At 33.3% G+C, this 18,360-nt stretch overlaps 1 protein-coding gene across 3 annotated transcripts in view; it reads right to left on the reverse strand.

Moving 5' to 3' along the window:
- Positions 1–607: 607 nt before the first annotated feature.
- LOC126816867 (GDP-mannose 4,6 dehydratase) overlaps positions 608–18,360 on the reverse strand; it is a 70,494-nt gene continuing 52,741 nt past the window's right edge. For all 3 annotated transcript variants that reach the window (XM_050543659.1, XM_050543660.2, XM_050543658.2), the window contains 3 exons: positions 6,627–6,695; positions 3,651–3,737; positions 608–2,437 (listed from right to left, as the gene is read on the reverse strand). In XM_050543659.1, the coding sequence (XP_050399616.1) occupies positions 3,675–3,737; positions 6,627–6,695 (132 nt within the window). In that variant the 3' untranslated portion in view covers positions 608–2,437; positions 3,651–3,674. The remainder of the gene's footprint in view (positions 2,438–3,650; positions 3,738–6,626; positions 6,696–18,360) is intronic.

An 18,360-nucleotide genomic window follows, 5' to 3' on the forward strand; every position in this document is an offset into this window, starting at 1 on the left:
GACCGGCATGCTATGAGAGAAATTTTGCCGGGACAGTGGCCTACTCTTGTTTCTAATTTCAACTGTCAAGGGTTCTTTCACGTATACGCCAATGGGTACAAACGATTAAAGTATTTTTTGCATTAAAACTACTATAAATATAATTGCATCCACTGTCCGAAACCCCATAAAGTAGCCATTCATAACTTACCCCCTGAATAAAGTAATTTAACTGAAATATTCAATATATTAATTTTTCATGATCAATTTTTGAACAGCTCAAACATTTAGCCCTTCATCTAAATAACACACACAGGTGAAAAATGGGGTTTACCATCCACTTGACACAAACTAGGTCAATTCGGGAAGAATGATTTATGATCTGATCTATAGCGCATGTGTTAAACCATTCAGCCACCCATGGGCAACTGTGCCCTTGATACCCTTGAGTCAACTGGCGTGGTTTAGATTCCTTTGTACAGATTCCTTTGTACGTGACAAGGAGTAAGATCTGTGACAAGGAGTAAGATTGCCTGTCCAACCTTGTGGGTTCCCCAAATGACCTAGTTTGTCTCTCTCTCTCTCCCCCCCCCCTCCCTCCAAAATTTCCCAAACATTATCAAATACATGTTTTTTAAAACCAACTTTATTTCTCATTAAATTTTATTAATAATATTTATATAATTTTTCCCACATGTATTTATATAATTTTTCCCACATATATTAATATCATTACTAATGTAATTACCAAACATGACAGATACATACATAACAAAAATACTTTTTAAGTAAAGGTCCCACAATAAATCAACAGATAAAAACAAATATTTAATTAATAAATAAACGGAGTGCGGGTCAACAAAAACAAAAGATGGTAAATCTGATATATGAAAAATGAAATCAAACATAATTTCTCTATATAGCAGAACTGCTGGAACCAATATTTTTAAGGGTGTCTTCATTAATTTACTCTGAATTTTGTTCTGATGGTCAATTAACAAAAACTGGCTTGTAAATAATGATGAAAAACTCAAAATAATTATTATATACCTTATTTGAACATAATAATAATTATAAGTTAATAAATTAAAATCCAAATCAACATTCTAATGAATGCAACTATGAGATTTCCAGTTTCAACAGAGATCCAACAAGCAGTTGCCATGCAAGATTCGGCCAAATTTTGCAAGAGAAAATGTGGGCGTATAAAAATTGTTTGAATGAGTGTTAAGTTTTCTTAGTAACCTAGATGTTGCATGGTTATCAAATTAGTAAACATTGTATGCTGCTACCAAACTTCAAGCGGATAGCTTTAATTGCAAATTATGGCAAAGATTACAACATTTTTTTGGAATTAACTTGATGTTTAATTCAATTAAGTAATTTGACATAAAAAAACAAATAATTTAAGCAAGTTGATTTAATAAGTAAGGTCACCAGTCAGATCTTTTAATGATATAGTCATACCAGGGAATGAACATATGCCCACACTCAGGTCATGGCCATTAACTAGATATAAAAAATTCAATGGCAACTCTGAATTACAAAAAGATTCCTCTATATAATTTGCCTAACAATTCCAGAAAATTGACCATAAAAAATCATAATGATTTTAATCAGGACAATTTAGTTTGGAAAAAGAAAATCTCAAAAATCTCTGACCAGTTGATCATTGACAGTGACTCTGTAAAAATTGTTTCCTGACTTTAAATTTTGATTAAGATCTTCTGGAAGCATACAACAATCCTAGTGAGTTTGAAAAGAAAATCTCAAAAACTCATAGGTTTCGATGACAGGGTTAGTAATACTGTGAAAACTCTGGTTTCTAATAAAGCTTCTACTCCTCTGAGCATCCCAGCAAAAATTCTTGACATGTACAGTGTTGACAAGGAGTGTGGGTTAGACGTGTATGACAACAATATACTCTTACAAGGTGGACTACAAAAATGAATGGTTTGATATTACTGATGATTTGAAAGCCTACAGTATAATATGAAATATAATGCACCAATTTGCAATAGTTACCACTTGCTAATAACCACTGATTATACAGTATTACACGGTGTAGTGATTATAACAGTTAATCGTGGTATTACAAAAACCAAGGATTATATATTACAAGGATGTAGTAATTTTAACATCTGATTGCACATAAACAAAACTAAGTGGTTGTTCTTGTATCTGATCGCCCAATGAACAAAACGTAAAGCAGCATCACATAAAGTTAAAGCTTGTTAATAAAATATCATTGTCAACACATAAACATAGCATAAAAAAACCTAAAAAAATAATATATATATCCACTAAAGGCTGTAAATTCATATACACCTTGATTCAAATTAATAATATATCAACCCAAGTGTAAAATAATGACATATACACCTTGATTCAAATAAACTTTTCAAATGATAAAGTATCACATTGTCAGATTGGCTTGTGTGGAAAGATGTCAGTTAATCTGAAAAACAAAAAAAACCAGTCATAAATAAAATAGGCTGCATTTGATATATATTCGTAACTAAAACATATTACATCTCATATAGCGTAAATTTATGATACATAAAACACAGAGTAACACATTACATCTCTAACAACAGGGTGAATTAATAACAAATAAAACACAGAGTAACACATACAGAGTAAATTCATCATAAATAAAACACATCTGAGTGTGCACATACATGTACATTTGTCTCCACTCCCACTTGAATGCTTTGAAAATAATTCTTTGAAATTTTTAAATATCGCAGGGTTTAGACAAACACTCAACACAAAATAAATCATTTCGGGACTAGCATATGCTTCAATTTTATTTAAATAATTTGTTTGTGCAAAAGGGTCCTTAAACCTGCAGAGTACCACAAGGTTAGGTGGGTGAAACTACTTCTTGTAATGATGCACAGGTGTGTGGATTGAACCCACACTACTTGCATAGATAACCGTGTAGGATATGTCCAACATACACAGCATCCATACTTTTGCATTTTACCACCTGTCGACCCAAGTAATCTATAGGCAAATGAAATGAAATAGGGTTTAATTTCCTAGTATTCTGCTAATGAAGACCACCATACAGTGTGCTACGAGGGAAATTTTGTTCAGTGTCCAGACAGCGGTGTTAAGTCCTATTCTTATAATGAATTCCAACGGGCAAAGGATCTTGATCTTTTACGTGCAAAGTACCAATCTGTTTCACAGAGAATTACGAGTCTCGTATAATACCTCTGTCATAGATGACTGCCTTAACACGTGCTGTCACAGCACGCGGTGTGAATCATTGGCTGAATGACGCGTGCATTGTTTACATAAGACATAACTGCTTCGGAGAGAATGCTGCATTTTAGTCATTTTAAAACCCATTTACACTAAATAGGAAATAATTTTTACCTACAAATACGTCAAACGCCTTTATTTATTTTTCCAATATATACAAAAAATGTTTTAGAATTTAATTTGTCGCAGGAAAAAAGTTAATATTTCTAGCTCATTAAGCCGCATCAATGTCATCCTTATCAGTGATTGTCGCGGCCAAGCAAATATTCACTGCGGATCAGTGTGGCAAAGTACCTCTGTTTTTCGTCATGGAATGAACAGGGTAGCGAGCCAACATCTTACTCACAGAACCACTGCAGCTCTCAGGTATAAATATCATCCATATCAGATCAACCTACCTGTATTAACTAAGATCGCCATCATTATGCTGTCGGATTGATTTGCATAAGTTTCAGATCTTCGTCTACCATTTCTTTCACTAATTCCTAAAATAAAATTCAAAAATAAAAATAAAACAAGTCAACAGCAAAAATATCCATTATCAAACTTAGTCAAGGTATTGATATAAGTACATCAAGTGTTATCACTCTCACTTAATTAGTACTAAAGTTATCATGTCCCAAAGCACCTACCAATTAAATCGTTCATCTCTGTTTACCCTAAGAAGAAAATGCTTATCCTCAATCCCATCAAGGCCTACACCAAGTTTGAACATTATACCTCAATTAGAAGGAGAGTTATTGTCTTCCAAAGTCTCGACCAATCAAATTGCTTATCGCTCTGCTTACCCTGGGCAGAAAATGCTCATTATCGAACTTAGTCAAAGTATTGATGTAATAATGAATCTATACACCAAGTTTCATCACCTTCACTTAATTATAACTAAAGTTATCGTGTCCTAAAGCATCAACCAATCAAACTGCTTATCTCTGCTTACTCTTAGCAGAGAATGATCATCTATCTTCGGACTCCATCAAGGCATTCACCTAATAAACACCTACACCAAGTTTGAACATTCTAGCTCAATTAGAAGAAGAGTTATTGTGTCCCAAAAAGTGTGACGGACAGACCCATTTTAATAGTCCCCTGCTTTCTTCAAAACGTGGTGGACAGGGGTCGAAATAACGCTTGTCTACATGTCGAATCCAAGTAACATTTTTAATGGACAAGTAGAAAAAAAATCTACTTGTCCCTGGTGACAACTAGAATAATATCTATAAAAATTCAGGCTAAAAATGTATGTCTAATTTATCCATTCCAATAAAATTGGAAGAGGAGAATTTTTCATTTTAAAACAAATGAGACGTTATTTAACAGCACGCGACAAGCTGTTCGTTTGTCTCCATAGTACTTTTTTGTGGTGGCGAATTTCTTCCCGATTAACAAGACTGAAACTTATATGGTCCTTTTAAGTTTGCTCTATACGTCTGGGAAAGGTTTCTTTGCATTAAAATTAACAGTACTGATTCTGTGAAAACCGTAATGCCATTGGCTATTCCTTTTTAATCACCCAATCACAGTCAACATTACTTAACTCCATGGCAATCAGGGCGATTTACGATATTAAAATGGAAGTTGTGATTAAAATTTAATTTTGGCGATAATGTTTTGGGGAACATAAGATAAAAAATCTTAAAATTCTAATCATATACATGTATATATGTCCTTGTCACCTGAGACAAGTAAAATTTTACAAACATTTCAACCCCTGGTGGTCGACAATAAAATGAAATAGGGTTCAACATCCTACTTTACAGCACCATCCAGGCTAATGAAGTCGGGTATAAATACCCACAAAAATATTTGGTTTGATATAATATAAACTCTTTCATTTATTAACACTTTTTAGTATTATTACTGGTCTGTTCTATGGTAATACGAAATTATCTTCTAATGCTAACATGGATATTTTTTAAACTGTTCAAATCTGGGGCCCCCCAAGACCGAATCAGAATTGGTCCAAAGCATTGTAGAGTGTCAGCACTGATGATCCCATGTGAACCCCTTACTTTAATAGCAGAACGATGTAGCACATTTTGCTGGTCTTGTTGAGGCGTTGTCACTCACCCACACGGATTGCCGTCAAGGCCCTGACTAGTCTCTAGTGGACCCTTCCTGCTAGAAACGATCATCTAGTGGACCCTTCCTGCTAGAAAGGATCATCCAATCTCAAGAGGGTAGTGTGATGGCATCCAAAACTTTGGGCTATGGCTCTGGTATACGGTGTGTCTTCCACAAAACTGTAGAAGTTGTACCTACACATGCTCTTTAAAGCAATGTCTTCATCATAAAATCGTGATTTTCAATTTCCGATTTTTATGTTCGAAAGAATTAATGTGAGAAAAATGCCACGGATTAATATATATTTATCTTCATTTCGAAGTTATTGTATTACAACTCAAAATATTCCTGGTCTATATGTCCAATTTAGCTCTTTATTTGTCTTTAACCAAATAAAAAATTTGATAATAAAAGCTATATAAATAGCCAAAAGAGAACTTTTCATGAATAAATTATTATTATAAGCTCTATTAATATCTAATTTCTTAGTCTAATATATAATTTTTTGTGTACACCACGATATCTTACCATAGATAAAAAAATATGAATTTAATTTGCAAAGTTTTCATGCATTATAAAAAATGACCGACAGAGAAAATTTTGAAGTGGAAGGCCTGGTTGGTTTACACAATAGTGAAAACATGATTTGGATGTTCATAATATGATCTGATCTTGTTCCAATTAGAATGAAACAGGGTTCCCGCAGCTTCGTCAAACATTTTTTCAAGGATATTCAAGGATAAATATACTCAAATTCAAGGACATTTTTTAGCCTAAAGTTACAATTTTTCATCTTTAAAATAACCAAAACATTACCAACTATCGTTATAATCTCATATTTAAAAGGAATTGAAGACATTTGAAACAAAATTAAGGATCTCAACTGAAATTCAAGGATATTTTCCTATTTCCGCGAAATTCAAGGATATTCAAGACCTTGAAAATGAAATTTTAATTTTAAGGATATTCAAGGATTTTCAAGGACCGCGGGAACCCTGTGAAACACTGTAAGACAATGGTACTGCAGCTTGTGTATCACACATGTATTAGTTAAGTTAGTTAGTAAGACAACAATATAATTACCTGTTACACCTACGCTACTAATACATATGTATTATGAATGACTGTTATATAATAATAATTATATTTCTATAATATATGTTCTCATATTCTCTGATGTTTGTGCCCGAAAAACGTTCCCACCCCACACCCGGTGCTCATACACCTATATTTAATATTCAAAGCACTAATTTGACCTAATCAATACTCAGAAGGTTAATTCTTGTTTCAAAAAAGAATAAAACCCAACTTACATTAAAATTATATTTCTTCTTCCATCCTAGTTTTTCCTGAGCTTTTGAGCAATCACCAAGTAAAAATTCCTAAAGAAGAAAATAAGTAAATACATTTTATATTCAATAAAAGAATAACATACTTAAAATGATAAATATAGTATGCATCCCACCGATAGTTACTTGTTCTAGTATAATAAGAGCGGAAATTACTAAAGAACTTCTGAAGAAGAAAATCAGTAAATACATGTAATAGTAAACAAAAAATAAATAAAAGATGAATAAAATATGAATAAAAGAGAGAGAGAGAGAAATAGGGTTTAACGTCCACTCGACACAAACTAAGTCATTTCGGGACTAACATGGTTTAATTTTATTTCAATAATTCGCTTGTGCGTAGGGGTCTTTAGCAGTGGGAGGAAACCGGAGGACCCAGAGAAAACCCACAAGGTTGGACAGGCGACCCTACTCCTTGCCACGTACAACCGGGGATTCGAAACCATATGAATAAAAATGCACCCCACTGATAATTAATTGACCTAGTATAATGAAAACGAAAATAGAGGTCCTTAATTTGGCTACACATTGCATTTTCAAAATCATAACCAAGTAATGAGTGCAATTAAGCCCCCAAATAGGCTATAATTTGAAGCAAACTGTCTGGGTTTTCAACTATGGATGTATGGTACATACTGCTACTGCAGTGGATACTTTGGAAGAATATTATCAGATCTTCACCAAATTTAAGAGAGACCACCTTCAGAATGATATTGACTCGCATCATAAAAATCTAAAAAAAGAGTGGCCACGAATTGATATATTATGGTTATTGAAATGAATGCTTAAAGTTTGAGTCAAGTCCATATCTTGGACAAATTCGATAAGGATCATCTTTCAAAATGATATTGACACACACAATAAAAATCGATAAGTAAAGAATCCACAAAGAATTGTAGACTGTAGAGTGAGCCCAAGTCAAATGTGAATGGATGAACAGATGGAAAGGATGATCCCAATATATGCCCATGTATAAAAATGACTGGAGGAAATAACCCTTTCAAAGAAATGTTAACCCTTTGGAGATTAAAGAGATTAGATAAAGAGCTGGCAGTTCTGACTATAATAGTTAAAAACTAGACAATGTAAAGGGAATTTGCTGAAAATTTCAGTCAAATTGATCCACTCTGAACCAAGATTTTAGCCATTGAATTTTGGGTCTAGACTCAATCATCATTACTAAAGTCTGTACGATAAAAAACATAGTCTTGATTATCCATTTTTTGATTTAATTATCAATGAGCATTTCTAATCCAGAAAATATCGCAGGCTAGAGATGCCATCGAGAGCTGATTATGGTCTGGATAAGTTAATTAATGTATAATTAATAATTTAGATAACATTTCAGGTCTAAAGAAAGACGTGCAATTGGCAGATTTAGCTCTTGCATAAAATGTCTCATCAAAACAACACTTCGATTATTTTGACATTACATGTGCATGTAAATTCTATTTTTTATGTGTATAATAATTGTTCGTAAAAATTGGACTGGCCGCAGCAATAGAAAATGTTAAAACTATAGAGAGAGCACAAGCTGGTACATTATGTTTATTGGAATGAATGCCTAAAGTTTGAGTCGCAAAAGTTTGACTGGGCGGCAGCAATGTAAAATTGTTAAAACTACCCCCAAAAAATCAAGAAATTATGTCAGGTATTGCAGAATGACAGATTAGATATACTCTGCTTGTGTTGTGCATGACAAATTTAGATGCCAACTTCCAGTGGACGCTATCATAATTATTTGCACAGTCATTTCAATACAAGGAACCCTACCTCCCTAGTGGCATCTTCTACAAAACAATAATTAATATGGAATATTGAAATTCCTATCACCCTACGTGTATATAAAGTCAATGATTCAAATTTATGGGGAATAAATAAAAATGGCTTAGAGTATATATCTTAAGAAAAATAAACTTATAACGTGCATCCATATAGACGAATCAGATGACCAGATGTGTATCAACACACACATGAAAAAAAAAAACAAACCGAAAAACACCGGCAAAAAAACAGAAAATGCATCAGTTGGCCAAAAGGCACATTACCAGTCAATATGTGTTAAAGCTACTAATACCCAGTTGTTTATCCACACAAGTCAATTATTTATCAACCAATAATGGTATATTTATTAAGCAGTGACGAGTGTTCGTACAAATTATAGGATATGAGACTGCGATATATTTATTTTTACAACTGATAACCACATATTGATCTATTTCTTCTCAAAACTATCGCGAAGGGATTTCATGTCTGTCTGTCACTGATAACAGGAGTTCCAGTGGCGCTTAACACAAATAATCCTGCCATCTCTTGCTCTTCCAGCTCTCAATAACAGCCCAGTAGAAAAAAATTTGGAAAGTATTAGGCAACTAATGAACTTTTTATTACAGTAAATTCTTTTTGAAGGACCATTTTTTATTAGCTGTCTGAAGTGGTTCAGCTAGAGAAAAACATTTCCACATTGTTACTTCCCATGGTGCCATATGATATAAATCAAGAACAAAGGATAAAGCTTGTACTCGGAATGCGGTAAATGTGTTTTATAGTTAATTTTCCTTTCAGTTTTTCGAATATTTCACATCATACTTATAGCGATTGTTTTCAGACTGCAACCAGCCATTGTTGATTTATCAAATTACGTGTTTTCTTTTCCGACAAATTCTTGACATGTTTGTTGTTCATCCACATTACACAAAAATGCCAAAGACGTTGCAGAAAGCAATTAATCTTGTGATTTCAGATTTGAACGCGGATGTCAAACATGATCAGAGTTTTAATATTTTGATACAGGAACATCGAAGCTTTCAAACGACCCACAGCTAAAATAGTTCCCATGTTAATCCTTCTCTTAGGAAAGTCAAATTTATGGAGAAAAATAAACACACCATTCTCGTTTTCTCCCTACCTCATTTTTTTGAGAAAACCACTCCATTCTTGCTATCAATGTGTTTTGAGATGTCAAGCTTGTGATTATTTCTTCACCAAATAAATAAATCTTTAGAAAGCTTGTAAAGTAGTGAACCAAAATAAAGTCTGTTAATGGCAATGTGGGCAGACGGTTTGGTCTGAACAACCAATTCTATTCTGTGTTTTCTCTGTTTATATTGTAGAAGAATTTGTTAACATCAGAATAGAACAGGAATTGAGAATATAACCAGTTGACAACTTACTGACAGCGAATCCATAATGACACCCTGGACAGAAAATGTTGGAATTTTTTTTTAGTTCTATAAATAATAGAATGTAAACGAGACAGATGAGAAGACAGTCAGACAATGGGCATGTGTCGGCCATCTTTAACTTCTGTTAATTATACACAACAATCACATAATAGGGAATGGAGGCGGAGTTTAACATCTTACCAACAGTTATCTTGAGACTAACATATGGTAATTTTTTTTATTTCAATGGTTATGTTGAGCACACAAGCTAATATGCAGTGATTTTGAAATTTATTTAAAAAATCATTACAGTACAAAGTCGATAGAGGACAGATCCTACATGGGACGTCTAACATCCCACTTAAAAATATCGGGGAGTAGTCGGCGCAAAGTTGACAATCTGTGCACCAGTTTGATATGTGCAGATTACAATCTGCGTGCGCAGGGTCCAATTTGCGCGGACAGGGTGCCCAACAGTTATATGTACTGTGAGAATTTTTCCAGAACATATTCATTTCGATCTGTGATGAGTGAGAATTGGGCTTAAAAATCCTGGAGGTTTTTCTCAGGACATTTGAGTCAAGAGACCTAACCATATTGTACAAAATGAAGCCGGTCCATCTTGTTTAAAATTAGGTCAGCCAGACCACCTTGGATGGAGATTATATTTTATCACTGAGCCTTCATGTTTTATCATTTGAGCCAAAGAAGGATACCTATTAAATTTTTGACTAGCTTTGGGGATTGCCCTATTAAAATTCTAAAAAAATATATGAAAAACAGGAATTTAAAAAAAGAAAACAGAAGAGCTACTCTAAACTGTACCCAACCGCCAAAATAATGTTATAGTTAATTTTCAGAGTTATTGGGCAGAGACAATTATTAGATCTGAAGGAGAGAGAGAGAAATCGGGTTTAACCTCCACTAGACACAAACTAGGTCATTTCGGGACTAACATATGGTTTACTTTTATTTCAATAATTCGCTTGTGCATAGGGGTCTTTAGCAGTGGGAGGAAACCGGAGGGCCCAGAGAAAACCCACGAGGTTGGACAGGCGACCCTACTCCTTGTCACGTACAACCGGGGATTCAAAACCATGCTAGTCGACTCAATGACAGACTTTATGATACAGCACGCGCACGCTAACCATTTAGCCAACCAACCCCCCATAGATCTGAAGGAAGCGAAACAAAAATCTGACAATAAATCAAGTAGGTGGAAAATGGCAGGGGCATTGTTGAACCAAACTAAGTGTAATGGTTCCAGTGTAACATATTTAAACAATAAATTGATGTATATTGACATCTCGACATAATTTAAAGTCAAGTTTCAACTTTCCTATTTATATTCTCATATTGGTAAATCATGTCTACACCACCTGCTTCACCCTAACCTTTACATCTGTACCTCATAAACCTTCCCCTAATTAAAATATCTCATTGGAAGGCCAAAAACACAAAATGTCAACATCAGTCCTTTTAATTTTCTTGTTATCATCAGCAATTCCTCTCAAAACATGCCAGGCATTTATTACTTCTTTTCCCCACCCATGAAATTTAAGCAAATGTGGTTTCATCCAGACTAAATATAAGATGTAAATGCCGGAGACGTTAAGTTGTTTGAAGTTACATGTATGTGTAGCCGAACATGATTGGTCCATTTGCAATGAACACAAATTCCCCGAGTTATCACTTCAATTAAAGTTCATTGCAGATTATCTGATTTTTGGACGTCATTTTAACTGTAATTTAACGAAGAATTTCAAGATCTGCAAGATTACATTGTCAAACAAATTAATTACGATTGCTTCCTAATCGCTTAAGTCTGTTTACATTGCACAGTTTTTTAGGTTTTGAACATCACATCTTAAAAATAGACAAGTGTCAAAAAAGAAATCCTGCAAATATTTCATCTGTTCAACGCTGTTTTAAAAATGTTGATTTGGCATTAATTGGGATTAATTACTTGTAAATCGTTTTTTAGAAATGTCGTGCACCTGTCACATTAACCAGAACATTTCTAGCAAAAAAAAAATATCTAGAATTTTTAAAAAACATTAAACACACCTGTTTGTGGTATAAAAAAATTAGATGATTTCTACATTTGTTATGAAAGGGAGATAACTGGAAGTAAGTTTATTAGGCAGACACACCCAGCAGACGACAGCCAGAGCTTACTAATCTTAGAATATTTTTTTATCTTATTAAAATACAATTTTTTCTGTAAAATTATTTTATGAAACTGTAATACACAAAAACACTGTATTCAGTAAAACCGTTTTTTAAAACACAAACATTTGAGAAATTAATCTTTATAAGAAATTATAAGTAGAACAGGAATTATTTCAGGAAACTCAAAACAAAGATGTAAGCATTTTTGCTTGCACCAGTTCCAGCCTAGAAATAAGGCACCTGTCACACATAATATTAGGCCCAAATTCAGACTTTCAGACACAATCCATTTGGCCTGTTGATACTTTCTGCACATATTTTTAATTTTCTGTGTTTTTATTATATATTTATAATACATCTATAGCACAGATTTCAACTAAAATTTGTTATTTCCAGACATGCAAGATATTTTTAGAGCTAGGGTAAATGTATATATATAAAAAGCATGTTTTAAGTGTTTTGCTAGAAGAATAAGTCAAGATCTGTTTCTATTTCACAACAAAACAGATTTATTAAATGATTAGCAAGGATAATGTGTGAGGTCTGCACTACAGAATAAATGATAAGAGATACCATGTATATAAACTACCTTGTGTTTTGGAACCCACTTCATGCTGATGGCACAATTCGGCAGAATAATCCAATCAAATTTAATACGCTGCTCGTGGGTCAAAGACAAAAAATGTTTCGTAGCATCTATCAGTAAACAGATCATAATATTTACGGCAGATTTTATTTATGTGGATTATTTGGTTTCCAACGAAAAACATTATAATATTATCTTTGTATTTAGTAATGTCAAGACATTTAAAACACTTTTCTTTATAACGTAATTTTTGGAGTTTCGTAAATTTAAAAAATCTCTGGTTCATATTTCTAGCACAAAAGGTGAAGTTTGACATTATTTATCACCTCAGCAGAGCAAAACATCACTAAAAAAATAACTAGGGATGTTACAATTTTTACCCCAGAAAAAAAATGCTACCTTTGACTTGCAGGAAATTAAGAGACAATCCAATTTTTTAAATCTTTGTACTCATATAAGGAAATTAAGAGACAATCCAATTTTTTAAATCTTTGTACTCATATAAGGTTTTATGCTACTAAAAATAAGTTTTGACGCTTTACCAAATTGTGATCGTATTTTGAATCTTAAAAATGAAATCAAATGGAATTTAATATCTTATTTATCTGAACCGATAGGGCTAATGAACCTGCACGATTAATCATACGTAACTTGAGTCCTCTTGGAGATGATCATGAATATTTTGCAATGTGGGTAAAGCCCAAATTCTGGATAAGATTGCCAAATTGTGAATGACTTTGAAATAGAATTGACATTACCATCTGTTCAGATCAAAATTCGATGAGAGGAGAATGTTCGCACATTATTTACAAAATAGATGCATTAGAATAATTAAAAAAAATTATTTTAATTTGTTCTCTACAATACAAGAAAGAAACAATTAGCAAGTAATTTAATGTCTTATTTCTACAACCTATTTGAAATAGTAATCAACTGTACATCTATTTCATTTCTTCTCCTACCTAAAAGAATCAAGGATCTCATGATTTTCCCATATATTGTTCTTTTAAAGTTACGTTTCAAGATTAGGAGTTTGTATCATGTAGGGGGCGTTGGATGGCTAAATGGTTAGCACGTGCTATGGTTTCGATTCCCCAGTTGTAAGTGACAAGGAGTAGGGTCGCCTATCCAACCTTGTGGGTTTTCTCCAGGTCCTTCGGTTTCCTCCCACTACTAAAGACCCCTACGAGAAAGTGAATTATGGAAATAAAATTGAACCATATGTTAGTCCCAAAATGACTAATGGTAATGATGGTAATATCTTTTAATCAGCAATCATAAGTCAAGGGCAACAACTTTTCTGAAAACACTCAAATTCTATAGGGACCATCTTGATCTCAATATTGACTATCCCTGAATGGATCAGGACTTATGACAACATATGATCACATAATCATTCTTCATCCAAAATATTTATTAACATTAATCTTTTCTCCTCAAAAAATTAAAGCTACAATTTCATATTTTTAAGTTATATTTTTAAAATTTATTAAAATAAAGCCTTAAAATAGATGGTATCCATACACTGTCCTACCTTGTTAAAGAATAATCCCATTAATCCTATAATTCACTATTGCCAGCTGAGGAATTGGCAAAAATATCATTTTCAACTTCAAATTCCAACGTTTGAAGGTAGCTAATGCATGGAGGCATTAGGAAAACAAGGGGGGTAACTGAGTTATTATTTCCTGTGTCAATGATTTTTAAGGGTGGGAAATAATGCCCATGGTCGTATAATAGTGAGTTGATAACCTATTGAGCAAAAGTCATAGAAATAATTATGTTTTGACTTTCTTAGAAAATATGAAATTCTCGCTTTAAAATTTAAACTTATCATGTCATCTCTCTTTTCCCTACCCTTAAAATAATGCAAGGAGTTTGTTGGAGGCATCCTGACCTTGCTTTTACTTAAAACTCAAGTTTACCAGCACCCTTGGTTTATTGAATTGCCCTGTGTATCGGAAGCAATTTTATTTATTTTTCAGACGTAGTTCTAAAACAAAGTTCTTGTACCGGTACGCGTACTTGATGCCACTCAAAGTAAAAATAACTCATTAAAAAATCAGGTGTATTGAGCGGACATCTTTGATATTTTCACCATGGTTTATTTATGTAACAATAATACTAGTTTGGGGTTTTTAAATACTTGTTGGTGTATCGACTTTACGCCAAGACGAATGTAAAGAAACATAGAATTACTAAAACAAAAAGGCCACCATAGTGGGTAAATTCTTCAAGTAACGTAAACCATAATTTCTTCTGATGTGGGATTTTTTTTCACAACAAAATCCATTGAATGCCTGCATGTAAGTTGGTCTGACCTTATGAACACCGAGCAGACGGGATACCCAGTGAAACATGTTTTGAAAGACAACAAATCACATTATCACCGATCCATGGTGACAATTTCTGCAAAACATATTGCTCAGTCATTCATCAAAGCTGTTGAGCAGAAAAAAAAAAGCCTTTTCATACTAAACTTATCAACCCTGGGTAATCTACATAGGGTAATATGATGTTGCCACATATATTTACGAGCTAAGTCAAGCTTGTTAATCGACATTTCTACCACACACAATCACAAACTCAAAATTTATTTTACATAAAATTTAATCATACATGAGGTAATTCCTACTTAAAAATCTTTTTTTGTGTTTGGGAACAAAATAACAACATATTTTTGTTCATATTATCTTCGCAATCCTAAAGCAAATACATTTAGCTCCTTTGAAAATTATGTATTTCAAAATAATAATTTCAACTACAAAAATTCAAGTATAGTTCATTCATCCCAAAAAATCAGTTATTTGTTTTATTTGCTTACTAGGGGGGTTGGATGGCCAAATGGTTAGCATGTGTGCGTTGTATCATAAGGTCTGTCATTGAGTCAACTGGCGTGGTTTCAATTCCCTATCCAACCTCGAGGGTTTTTTCTGGGTCCTCCTGTTTCCTCCCAACCAAATTATTGAAATAAAATAGAACCATATGTTAGTCCCGAAATGACCTAGTTTGTGTCGAGTGGATGTTAAACCCCATATCTCTCTCTCTATTTCCTTACTATGTGTGTCCCGGGAAAGTTTTGAAAAACTGTTACATGCCTAAAAGAGTTACATTTCCTTCAAAAATTGTATGTTTCTAAATAATTATTTCCACTACAAAAATTCAAGACAGTTTCATTCATCCAAAATAACAAAATCTATTATATTTCCTTATTATGTGTTCCAGTAATTCAAACTCTTTTTTTCTGGAAAGTTTTGAAAACTTGATACAAGAAGATCATTCAGACATGTCCTTTCATCTTTTGAGTTTGAAACAGAGAGACTTTAGTATTTTGACTAGAAGTTATTCCAGCAGAATTTTATCATACATAAATCTTAATATATTTGTTACATGAAACATTTTTACCAGCAGTAAAAGGCTTTAAAAAATCTGCCTGCTTATATTTCCATGATATACATCACTCAAGAAATAAAAAAAGAAGCGAAATCTTCCAAAAAGTATGCTGATTACATTTATGAGAAATATATGTGTCTGAAAATTAGTTATTATAATGCCATATTTCTTTGAAAGACGAGTCATTATTTGCCCATATTTCACAGTAAGGAGAGATTTGATTGGACGGAGATGACTTCAAGCCTGAGCTGTAGATGTTAATGAGGTGTGGGACGAGCAACCCCCTGGATTTATCGTGTTTATACAATACACAAAACACAACTTGTCTCTACAAGATAATACGCTCCTATATAAATACGTAAACACACTAAGATTGCGTTTTACACATGTTTATGCCTAAAAGAATTTCAAAAGCAGATTAACAACAATTTCATTCCTATTTGGAATCCATATGCTGCTTTTTCTTGTGGAAATCTGTACGTAACCTTTTACCCTCTTTGACTCAAAAATAACGAAAACAGCAGAAATAACAAAATAGCATTTTTTTTATATTCATTAAAATATGTTCGTAAAATTATGTTTTCACCATATTGAACAGTGAAACGTCTTGTAAAATCTGAAACAGGAGATTCTGTTTTACATCACTATAGAGTTCATTCATTCCATACACTGCAGATATAAACTAGGATATAAATTATGCACTCCAAAAATAATCTTATCAAAATAATTTCAATATTTCAAGAGAGAGAGAGAGAGAGAGGGAGGGAGGGTTTAACCTCCATTCAACACAAACTAGTATATGAATGTATTAAGCATAGGATTGTCAATATGAATGACTATGAAGTGATGTCATTGTCTATTTGAGTGAGATATAAGAATAAAGAATATGCATGTATTCAATGATACCCATTTTTATCTTGGTAAGAAAAAAATGATAGATGGCTCTTTAAAGTAGTCTGTGAAACAAGTGTACATCATCAAGATCAACATATGTAGGTAATATCGACTAGAAAGATGACTTTAAGGTGAAAATAAAGAGCACAATATGTAGTAAGTACCTAAATACTTACAAACATACGCACCTCAACTAACTACAGATCCTATATCTGATATACAAAATATGACAAGATAGTTGGCTAGACACAGGTGGCATGATTTTACAAACATCTTTCATCCAACAACTGGAATTATTTTACAATCAAAGAGAACCAAATTGTGTAGCTTTCAAAGAAAAATTAGTTTCACGGAAGATATAAACAATTCTGCTGATGATCATCAGTTGCGATCTCTTCCACTCTTTCTCCATCGTTATTGCAGATGATGCCAGACTGAAGAAAGAATTCTTCTAATTAGGAAACTTAGCAAAAAGTCTGCGAACCTTTCCAAATGGCCATCAATTGCTGATTCAACAAATATGTGTATGACTAATATGATATTGTTCAAAAGGTTTGGGTTGATATTGATGAAGAGAGCAACAATGGCTAAATCAAGTGTCCTATTAATATCAAAATATTGATATCGGATAATCAGTAGATCATTCCCTCGTAATATCGTCCACTTATAAATTCCTCAAACATATTTTTTTATCTTTGATAATCTTATCATCAAACAGTTATCTACACATTAAAAAGAAAATCACAGCAGACGCTACTAAAACGTCCATTTGCAGGTGTAGGATTTTTCGAGGTTTTAATTCAACCTTCAAAAGACCATTTAGTTCACAAGTGATGGAAGAACTAAAAGGCTCTATGCAAACACATCAACAATGTTTCAAAGACAGTTTTTGTTTGGATAATAATTTGGGATAATTGATAAAGCATTGCTTTGATTAAACAGCCATCTTAACTGACAATCTTTTACCCAGAGACTACAGCACATCTGGAGTTAACGTCATTTGCTAACAAAAATGGCATGTAAAGGTTTCAATGTTGGAAAATACTTAAGTCATTATTCCAAATTTAACGTGAAGCTTGGGACCAATTACATTCAATCAAGGAAAATATGTTTTGTAAATCAAAAGTGCAAAAGATACATGGGGAGAAATTAGGTGCAGATAAAGAGCCATGGTTTGTTTAACAGACAGTGTACCTTAGGGCTTATTGCTGGCCATGTTCTCTAGTGACATGTATTAAAATCAAAACTACATGTAAGGGAAAGAGAGAGAGACATGGGGTTTAATGTCCACTCAAAACAAACTAGATCATTTCCGGAATAACATATGGTTTAATTTTATTTCAATAATTCGCTTTAGCAGTGGGAAGAAACTGGAGGACCCGGAGAAAACCCAAGAGGTTGGACAGGCGACACTACTCCTTGTCACGTACAACCGGGGGTTTCAAAACCACGCCAGTTGACTCAATGACAGGACTTATGATACAGCGCG

The sequence above is a fragment of the Patella vulgata genome, chromosome 3 (genome assembly GCF_932274485.2).
Source record: "Patella vulgata chromosome 3, xgPatVulg1.2, whole genome shotgun sequence".
Classification (NCBI taxonomy): domain Eukaryota; kingdom Metazoa; phylum Mollusca; class Gastropoda; family Patellidae; genus Patella; species Patella vulgata.